General features: G+C 46.7%; 1 protein-coding gene across 1 annotated transcript; it reads left to right on the forward strand.

Annotated features, from left to right (window-relative positions):
• The first annotated feature begins 3,828 nt into the window (after window positions 1-3,828).
• On the forward strand, window positions 3,829-8,818 carry LOC149340264 (disintegrin and metalloproteinase domain-containing protein 10-like). Its single transcript, XM_089551089.1, has 5 exons — window positions 3,829-3,850; window positions 5,011-5,152; window positions 6,537-6,655; window positions 7,368-7,618; window positions 8,372-8,818. Exons 1-5 carry the CDS (start codon window positions 3,829-3,831, stop codon window positions 8,816-8,818), a joined length of 981 nt encoding a protein of 326 aa, XP_089407215.1.
• The last annotated feature ends 1,228 nt before the right edge of the window (window positions 8,819-10,046 follow it).

Genomic DNA, 10,046 nt, shown 5'->3' on the forward strand with positions numbered 1-10,046 from the left:
TTTCAAACAAGTCCCGGTTGCAGGTGGATTCGACTGCAGTGTGAAAATTTGTCTTTCTCAATCTACAGCCAAAGCTCGTGGAAATAAAGAATTCATAATAGTTGTATCGATTGCAGAATTTTAAATTCGAACACATTGCGAACCGTGGACGTGGGATTGCAGGGAAGCTGCTTGTGGTACGCCGAAGTTGAGATTTTCTAGCAAAAAAGCAATAAGAACCTTATTCTCCAGGATGCACAGCTGCCATTTATGCCATCAGCGCCCCTGTATTAGCCTAGCTTGGCTTGCTTACGTTGAGCGCTAGAAGCAATCCTCGATTCTTAACGCTTGGCTTGCCGTAGAAGCCAAGACTTTGTCTGGGAGACCTCCGTGCCCCATCATTGAAGAAACTTAATTCTCATGCCTTAACTAAGAATTCATAAGATTTGTGAGTCTCTGTCTTCATTTACTGAGAACTTTCCTGCATTTTCCACACTGCCTTGGTTGTGGTCAGCCGGAGCCTCAAACGTTACATCAGTCCGCCATATCCTTCAGCCTGAGAGTTTCAAGGCGCGTTGGCGGAAACGATCAACACACTAGATATCTGCCTTGCAGCTTTGGTACAGTTTCTACCGGATACTACTGTCATCCAGCTGTCCGCGACTTCCGAAATGTCACACACGGGAGAGAAAACGGGTGCCCCACGTGCGAGGAGACAGTGGACGATTTCTCAAACATAGCGATTCGCGGCAGCTGGCACTGAGTGATAGTTTCATAATAACGCGTCCACCGAGTGGAGACGTGGCGACTTCCTACATTCAGCTGGAATATCTGGGCTTCCACGGGCTGTGCGCGCACCTGCAGACAATGAGCTCTCTTCATCCTGCATGTTTCGTGCAGCATCGTCAAGGCTGAAGCACCTTAGCGTCGAACGAGAGGAGAGTGGAAGCCAATCACTCGTCTGTTGGTCCGCTATGCTTACCAGGCTTTTTCTGGCAGAGAAAATAGATATGTTCTGCGTGCACACGTACCTGGACAACTACAATTATCATTCCATGAATCAATATACCTGCAACATTTGAGAAGCTAGAAGCATATAAAATACGAAATAGCTACGAGCAGTAATCGGTAACCTTAGCGCCCTTGCAGAAATGGATTTTCCTCTCAAGCAGGCACACTTCCAAAGATGCTGCACCGAATATGCCATGCGAGATATAACACTCCCTGGTGGAGGCGTCAGGAGCCGATGCTAATATACCTATGCCTGCTTGAAGCTACGTTATGGAAACTAGGCATCATAGCTCTTCGCGTCTTGGCGAGGAAGGGCGAGGTCCCCGCCTTTTCTCAGTACCAGCGTGGGCACGACAGTGCGGGCTGGCGCTCTCTTAAGCAGTCATTAGAGCTCGCCCATCAGGTCACGAAGATGAAGCCGACGGTCTTGTAATGCGTCGGCGGAGGAATAAACTGGCGGAACCTGTGCCGGAAGCGATGAGTCATTTCTGAAAAGTTTATTTCGGTTGACGGAGTGCGGTTTCCGGAGTCGCCGGTGCGAAAACTCCCACACGATGTCGCGCTGTCAAGTTTCAGTTTTTCTTCTCTGCAGTGGCGACTAATGGCCAGAACTCTCACCGCGATCCGCGCATTTTTTTTGCGACTGTAAAGTAATAGATGTAATTTTTATTAACGTGCATTTTTAATCTGCAGTGGTGAGATATTGCGCAGGATGAAATCCACGAAGAGAAGAAGAGCTGTCGTTGGTTCAGTTGCACGTCTAAAACTATGAGTTTCTAATTAAGAAAATCGTTATGACACAATGCGCCGTCGTTTCCAGAATGCGAAATTCGAAAACGGAAAAAAATATGTGTGCATAATTTTCGGCGGCCTAGGAAGAAAAAGAACTTTGCATCGTCCTCTGACAAGGTTAGTGAAAGCAAGAGCGGCGCAACCTGAGCTAACGCAATGGGAATTTCATTGAACTCGTCCTTGAATCTCAGTGGCACTCACTTATCACAGCAGCAGCGCTTATCAGCTTTGAGAACAAACAAAAGAAAGAAACTTCGAGATGCGCGCTAGCCTTTGGCTACATGCTATTTTTGTGTTTTGACCAGTACTTGTCCGTTCCATTCGACCCTGATCGAGCTTTCTTCTACGAAGCGCTCTGATTATTTTTAATGTTTATTCGTCGAAGAGATTTACAAATGGTTCCAAATGTACTACTGGCTTCTTAAAAAAAACAAGAAGGATGCCAAGCGTCGTTATTCACTAATATTTATATTGGTTTTCACCTACTGCTGCATATTTTGCAAGTGAAAGAGGCTAAAAAAAAACTAAGAAAATGCGTCCGCTGAAGCAAGGTATTTCGCTACCAAGATACGTGCATCTCTGCGCACGTTTGGATGCTTTCTTTTCCAGCTTTTCTTTTCTATGGTTCATAAATCCGCCTTCTCTCCGTGTCTACCCCTCAGAGCGTACAGATGTTTTAACACTCTAGAAACAGTGTGCCCCGGAATATCTCTTTGGGAGTGAAAGTGAAAATCTTGCGCTAAAATAAATGAAGTAAAGGTGCTGCCCAGACGTTCGCCTCCAGCATAAGGTGAGAATTCAGTGCGGTGGCCCCTCTTCTGAAGTGAACAAGGGAAAAAAGAAACGACTGACTACACGCTTAGCTCACGTCGTTATTTAACATTGGCGATATGCTATTACCGAGAATCAAGTACCTTAACATTTGCAGGGCGCTCCGACTTTAAACATCACCAGTCCATCTCCGCCCATCTCTGTTTTCTACCACTCCATCTACTCTTATCCCTCGCCCTGTCTTGCCACTTAAATCATCCGTTCTACTGTTTTTTTGTTGGATTAAGGTGGAGTGACACGTTGTCTGTTCACCTAGCGGGAGCGCTCCGTCCAACGGCACTGCCCGCTCATCACCGTCGTCTACGTAGCAAAAATCTGCGCTTTCGCACTGATAAGAATGTAGTAAACATGATTTGCAGTCTTAGAGCGAAAGCACTAGTCTTGAGGTTCCGAGCGTTGTAAAATCGTCTCTTGCCTGTATATGCCCGGAGATTCAGAGCCTAGCAAAAAGAAATCACATCAATATCCACTGCTATGAGTTGAATCCGTGGCGGCGCCAACAGATCAGCTTCAAATGCCGCTGCGCGAGACCACTAAGCTGTCGCTACAGCCGTATACGCCTCGTGTTAAATTGCACTACACTCTCAATGGTCGGCTGGCCTCAAATAAAATGGCACATACCCGCTACGGGGGAGTGGCTAAGAAACAGGCGGTGAACTGCTGGAAAGAGGAGCGTTTATAGTGGAGGAAAAGGAGTAATGCTGTGCCCTGAGGAGCGTCGTCTTCGTCAAATATCATCTTCTCCACCCCGCGGCACTGCCAGCTCATCGTCGTCTTCTACTTAGCACAAATCTGTGCTTTTGCACTTATTTGAATATAGTAAACAACCTCTGTTGATTTTTTTTACCCCAACTGTTTCATGACTAGCAACAATGATCTCTTCGGACAGCCCAAAGGTGACGCAGTCAAATGTCAAAACTTCCTAAAGAAATGACTGTGCTTCAAATATTCATTTATATGGCACACATTTGATGTCTAGGCGAACATGCCCACAGCTTTTGTCTTTCACTTTCAGGCTGAACATTCTAAGCAACATGTTTGTTTCTTACGCAGCTTTTCTTCGACCGACACCGCTCTGCCCGCACGAGCCAGCCTCGCGAGCTGCGAAGAGACAGAAGTAGAAGAAGAAGAGACCTGCGTTAGGGCTGCTGTGTCCATGCGTCTTTCATGATTGGCCTCGGACACTTTTGCTTTGCAGTGGCGACGTTCCCCTGGATGGCCTCACTTGTCCACACGGGTAAGTGACCAAGTCCGTACCGACTCTTGCCAACAGGTATTAAATCATCGCTTTTGGGGCTTACCCGCGATACATTAATGGTGTGGGGAGTCTACTTCAATTAGACTCAACTACACTCTCTTTTTGGGGCTTTCAAATCAAAGTGCTTTGAAGGAGTCTTGCGTAATAGCGGCTCATGCATTGCTACTTTAGGCGGTAATTTAACGACTGCTACGCAGGTGCCCGTGGAACACGAATGCGCTTCCAAATGCATCCGGCTTTGTCTTCCTTACTTGGCCTTAAGCCAGCGCGAGATGAAGCATTCGGCAACTGGAAGAAACTATGTTCTTGCAGAACTAATGACCGGCGGTTGTCGCCGTAACGGGCTCGTGACGTCATCATTCTTATTGTTGGCCTTCTGATACAAGCAGGGCGTCACGCCCTGATACGGCAGAGTAGTGCGTGTCGCGGGAGCTGCCATCTTCAAGAGTGCCTCTTTCCTTACACTGTAGCATGCGTGGTATTAAGCAGCCAGTTGAGTAGTTGCTTGGTGATGTGTTTTAGGCTGTGGCCCTGAATAAGGCATTATCAGCTTTTTTTTTCTGCTGTAATCTTTCATCTTGACTAAGTGATTGAGAGAATTTCTTATTTGCATTATTTGTTTCATTGAAGTTTGCAGCTTGTGACTTTGCTTATTTACTTAGCGCTACTAAAATTCTCTTGCTTACTTGATTGTTTATTTATTGTTTCGAATACTGTGGCCATAGCTTTGATTCAAAGAAGAGGAGCTTCTAAAGATATTAATGCGAGTCGTTATAATTTACATATTGGATGGGCTGAGTCAGCAAATGCGCTAGACTCAGCCAGAGCTGTGTTTTTTCGCCACGCTATACAGCTCTTTCCTGCTTCTTGTGACACTTAAGAATACCATCTCAGCCTCGCTTCCTATGAGAGTTGAGGGCGCTTCCACTCTCACCCTGCGCGCTTCCACTATCACCAGAACACTTTCCTACACCCGCGAACTGCCGACACGTGCGTATCGATTAACGACACATCTATATTGCTGCCTTTACAAACAGGACGTGAAAACACGAAACGGGCAAATGGTGAGGGTTTCCTTGATATGCATTTGCTCAAGAAAAAATCTCAGACTTCTAATGCGCCGTCGTTCATTCATGCAGCGCGAGTCCTCAACGACTTTGTGCTGCATTACGAGCCACTCTCGTACGAGCCCATCCGCGAGCTGGGCAGACGTTGGAAGCGTTCGGCTGCTCAACATCCATCCATGCGCAACGTCCAGCTGTCATTCAAAGCCCACAACAGGTGAGCATTTACTGAGCTTCTCCACTGATTGTAGTTAAAGTAGATAATGTTGATAATATAGTGAACAGATGTGACGTATAGAAGGAGCTCGACGCAAGGACTAGACCAATGTTTTTCCATCCGCTTTCTAAGTCCCTATTGTGCGCTTTTTATTGCGAAAGCAATACTACTCGCACTTTCAAGCCTTCGCGTGACCCGGCCGCAGTTAAGTTTACCTTTAGCGAAGTGAATATGGGCGACCAACTCGCTCCTTCAGATAGCGCGGCTGAAGTTACGCCGCGCCGCGCACCTGTGGCGCTACTGGCGCTGTGACGTCATAGCAGCTGTAGATTATGGGCGACCAACTCGCTTCTTCAGAGAGCCTGGCTCCAGTTACGGTGTGTGTTTGCTGCGCTGCGCACCTGTGGCGCTACTGCCGCTGTGACGTCATACCAGCTGTAGATTAAGTTTTCTTTCTCTCAGTCGCAACAACATCAAAAACATAATATAAAAAATTACCGAAGACGCTTGGAGTCGTCGCGCAGCGGCGGCCGGTAGCCACGCGTGACCTGTAGACGCGGCGCACTGCGCTCCTTCAGTTGGAGGCGCTGCGCTTTTGCTTTCGCAACCTACCAGGCTTAACGAAAGCTAAGCCCCCGCCAATTTTTATAGACATGAGTGCTTCACTTTGAATGAACTACGACAGTTAAGCTATTAACTCCACTGCTTTCACCTTTCATGTTCTTGTTCGCTTTAGTAGACTTGTTTCGACGCTAGAAGCGCGTATGAAGCGCTTGCAAGACAAGTATACTGGTATGAGGTTCACTACTCCTGACGGTGACGCGAGAATATCAAGCTAATGATTGTGGCATTTTGTCTCGAAACACGGATTACTCGTATCATGAGAATATATCCGCCTTGGTATTTACAAAACATCTATGCTGCCCAATATTAGAAGGTGCTGTTTGGGAAAGGTACCTTAATGAGTTTGCGATTACTGGGGAAGAAAGTAGCTTTCTTACAGTGCGAAAGCCGGTAGGCATATGCCGCTGTCTTCATCACTTCTTTGCTGTTGGTTCATTCGGCACTTTGTGCCAGGGGCATCTGTTACAACCGGTCCTTTAAATCGAGTACAGCAGAGGGGTTCTAAAAGGATGTAATCTCTCCAATTTCACTTCATTGGCTTTCTAGAATATGACCGTTTTCCAGGTCAGCCTAATTTGAAAGTGTTGCTGACTGAGGTCAGAGAATAGGTTGTAAGCAAGCCTGTCGCTCTAAGAGTACGTCTGCGAAGAAGTTACCGCCGTTAACGTCGATAGATTGCCCTTTTATCCTTCATTCCTAGCCTGAACGATTGCAGGCCGCAGCTAACGGACGGCTGTATATGTTTTCTGTAATCTTCTAGAGAGTTCCTGCTGCACCTCAAACGGGACAGCTCCGCCTTCTCCGAGGACTTCACTCTCCAGATGCAAAGATCTTCAGTGCCACCGAACCTCGACCACCTGTATTCGGGTGACGTCGTCGGTAAGATTCGGTAACATCCGACGACAGGAGCAGTTCTCGTGTTTTAGTCGTCCTCTTTGCAGTAATGCAACGCACACTAGCACAAGCCCAATAGATAAAAATTCTAATCTCCAACTCTTCAGGTTCATTTGCGCTATCGCCACTTCGTTAAGTGCGCCACATTTATTGAAAATTACCCTAAAAAACATGACGATCTTAGCTGTAGCGCAGTACCGTTACATCGATTTTTGAATTTCCCAGTCCTTATTGAGAAATATTTTTAGCAATCGCTGTCACAGTACTATATTTTATGGTACGAACGGTCAACAGACCACTGTGCCGATTTATGAGCGACAAATTTTTAAATCACTCATATTCACAATTAATTTATTGGCTATTTGTGATAGTCAACATTTCGTCCACAAACCTTTCTGCGTAAGCAGTCAAGCAGCTTGTTACGCATAAGTAGGCGGCGCCAAACACTGTTGAACGTAGAACATGTGCAGGAACATCCAAGAATAGTGATTTAGATTCATGGTCGCATCATTCCATTCAGCCGCTCTAGTATCTTGCCAGTTCAAAGAGGTGGCAACTAGAATTGCGCTGTGTCACAGGATGCGCAGCAGCTGGCGCCAGTTTAGAGGTGTATAGGGCCTCAGTTCAGGCGTTCGCCTCAAGCAGGAACTCATAAAAACAGATGAGCTTAAAGAGCGGGTTATACGCCTTTGTCCAGGGGCGCCTGGAAGTCGCGTCGTTGGGTCCATCATAGACGGCGTGTTCAGCGGAAGCATCTCGCTGCCCCGCGAGGGCGAGGAGTTCTACGTGGAGCGCGCCGGCCGATTCTTCCCGGAGTCGGCGCACTTCCACTCGCTCATCTACTCGGCACGCGACGTGAGTTTCGCCGGCGGGCGCTGCGGGCTCTACGGGGCCACCAAGGACGCCATGGACCAAATACGGCACCGCTACAGGCGACGTCAATTCCAGGTGCAGAGAACTGCCCCAACTCACGTACCGAAGCAAATACTATGCAGCAAATGATGCTGATAAACAGCGAGTGTTGGTCATAGGGATTGTTTCTATTTTATGCCACTCCTCTCGAGCTATCTTCGCTTTGTATGTGCTGTTCTGTTGTTGTCCCGATACCTAAAATTCTAAAATCATTTCACATGCCATTTACACATAATGAAATTTAAGGGGAAAGACTGCAGTAGAAGTCGCAGTGCTTTCTTTACATCCGAGTGCGACCACTGACGCAGTAATTAATGGACTAAACAGGGAATAGCGTTACGTGCTGCCTGCTGCTTGCTACCAGCACGGTACTGTGTACATATCGTCAACTTGCAGACTTTAGTCGTAGGAGTTTGTGAGGACATACTCCATCTAGCTTAAGTATGCGGTAACGACATCGAAAGACTTGCGCTCTGCTTACACGAGAAATGTCGTTCAGAAGTGCAGCGGCGGCGTTTAAAACTTGTTCGTGTCGGCTGTGTGGGCGAATGTACACATTAACACTACGTTAAATTTAGTATCAGCTCTGGAACCTTCAAATATGCAAGTACTGAGCTCAAACATGCCTCTCACCTAAATGATCTGGTAGTTCATATTTAGTTCACAAGGTACTACGACGAGTCGATTATAGATGTTAGCGCTTTGGCATTAAGATTTCTTCAATTCGTGTCCCCCAGGGCTCACTTCAAAGGATATATAGGCGTTTACAATCTCATTTCTCTCCAATAGTCTCACAAGAAGCACCGGCCAAAGCGGTCTGTTCGAGACGTCGACCTGGAGGCGATGACAGCTAATGGGACGATTGAAAGGACCGTCCCGACGCACGATTCGAACATCAAGGCCGGAAACTTCTGGGCATCAGCACCGCACCAAAGCCGCGTCTTTGCAGCGCGCAAGCAGTCGCGGAAGACATACGTGCAGCGAGTGTGTAACCTGGAGATCGCCATAGACCATATGCTGTTCGAGGCTGTCGCTTCGTGGCAGGGAGGCGGCCGAGAGAGGGTGCTCAGGGCCCGCCAGGAACTGATCAGCATGGTGTCCAAACACGTGAACGCCGCCTCGGACATGTTTGGAAACACGAACTTCAACGGCATCACCGATATCAAGTTTGAGGTGCAGCGGCTTGTGGTGAGGGCTGCCACTGGTCGCGTGAAAATCGAAAGCAAATATGATTGATCTCACCTATTTTGTGTTCGAATTTTAGGTTTTGTTATCAATAGGCGATGAATTTTTTAACGCTTTTTGAAAGAAAACCTTGGCGCGAATAAATGGTCTTATCGATTTCAGAATCCATCATGACGTCGAATTTCTCGAGATAGTGGAATAAAGGTTCTGGCTTTAAAGGGATAAAATGAGTGCTCCAACTACATTACTTTTTTATTCTGAGCGAAAATCTTTTAGACTTCTTTCTAGCTTTCTACATGTTATTTAAATAAAAACGGAAGGGTTTATTGCTTATAGAACTTTATTTAAATATGTAACGCTTTTTTCCCCCAACTTGGATTCAAACACGTGATGTCAGGACCTAAAAATGAATGCAGACTTGGTAGACGCTTGGGCATGTTGGTTAGACATTATCGATAAGGACCTAAATGACCTCCGTGGGAACTATTTGAATACCTTACTCGAGTACAGCCCAGCATCGGTTAGCCGTGCAAAAAAAAAAAATGTCTTGACGTAACCCCAGTTTTTTTCCGAAAAGTGCCGGTTACGGCTGAAGGTGCAAATTCCATTTTTTTGCAGTGACACGCTCTATTATCCTTGTTCCTCCAGTTTCGCGTTATCGGTGCAATCATTGTCCCGTCCGCATGCTCGTTTCCTTAACAAACGAATAAGCAACCGTATTCATATGTACAAAACTGCTAGCTGGGGTACGGTCAGCCTACGGCCGCTATACTGCACACTACCTTGAACTACATCCTGCTGCGAAGACCAATTTCGGCAACTGAATTTTAGCCGGAGACGCTAGTACAGGCCTTGATGCGGAGTACTCTTCCCTTAGACAGGAATCCGCGCAGTCATCCATATGCTACGGCGGCATTTTTTTGGTGTTCAAAAGCAGCTCAGTGGCAGCTACGACGTAGCATGTCAGTAGTGCCTGGCGTCATTACTGAGTTAATCAATTAACGAACCAGAAGGGTGCATGTCTGTAATATTTGTCTTGGTTAGCTGATAAACTCCCTTTACAGTGAGTATAGATTATTTGCTATGAAAACAGCGTGCTCCATCAGTACAGGCCAACTTCAGATTGTCCGCAGTATACTTTTAAAGAAAACGCCAGCGCCTCTGAAACAGTTGATATTGCCGCTTTGTAACGCCCTTAGTGTATTTTCCAGACATTAAGACACCTACTGAAGTCATTCGGAACGCCATTACAGATCAACGACTCCAGCGCCTGCGATGC

The sequence above is a fragment of the Amblyomma mixtum genome, chromosome 6, assembly GCF_055824585.1.
Source record: "Amblyomma mixtum isolate Tamu chromosome 6, ASM5582458v1, whole genome shotgun sequence".
NCBI lineage: Eukaryota > Metazoa > Arthropoda > Arachnida > Ixodida > Ixodidae > Amblyomma > Amblyomma mixtum.

Bases quoted from the DNA above. Each gene is read 5' to 3' on its own strand.
- LOC149340264 (XM_089551089.1), top strand. From the start codon at position 3,829: ATGGCCTCACTTGTCCACACGG. The intron at 6,656-7,367 runs GTAAGATTCGGT...GCCTTTGTCCAG, and splicing joins GTATTCGGGTGACGTCGTCG to GGGCGCCTGGAAGTCGCGTC. The intron at 7,619-8,371 runs GTGCAGAGAACT...TCTCTCCAATAG, and splicing joins ACAGGCGACGTCAATTCCAG to TCTCACAAGAAGCACCGGCC.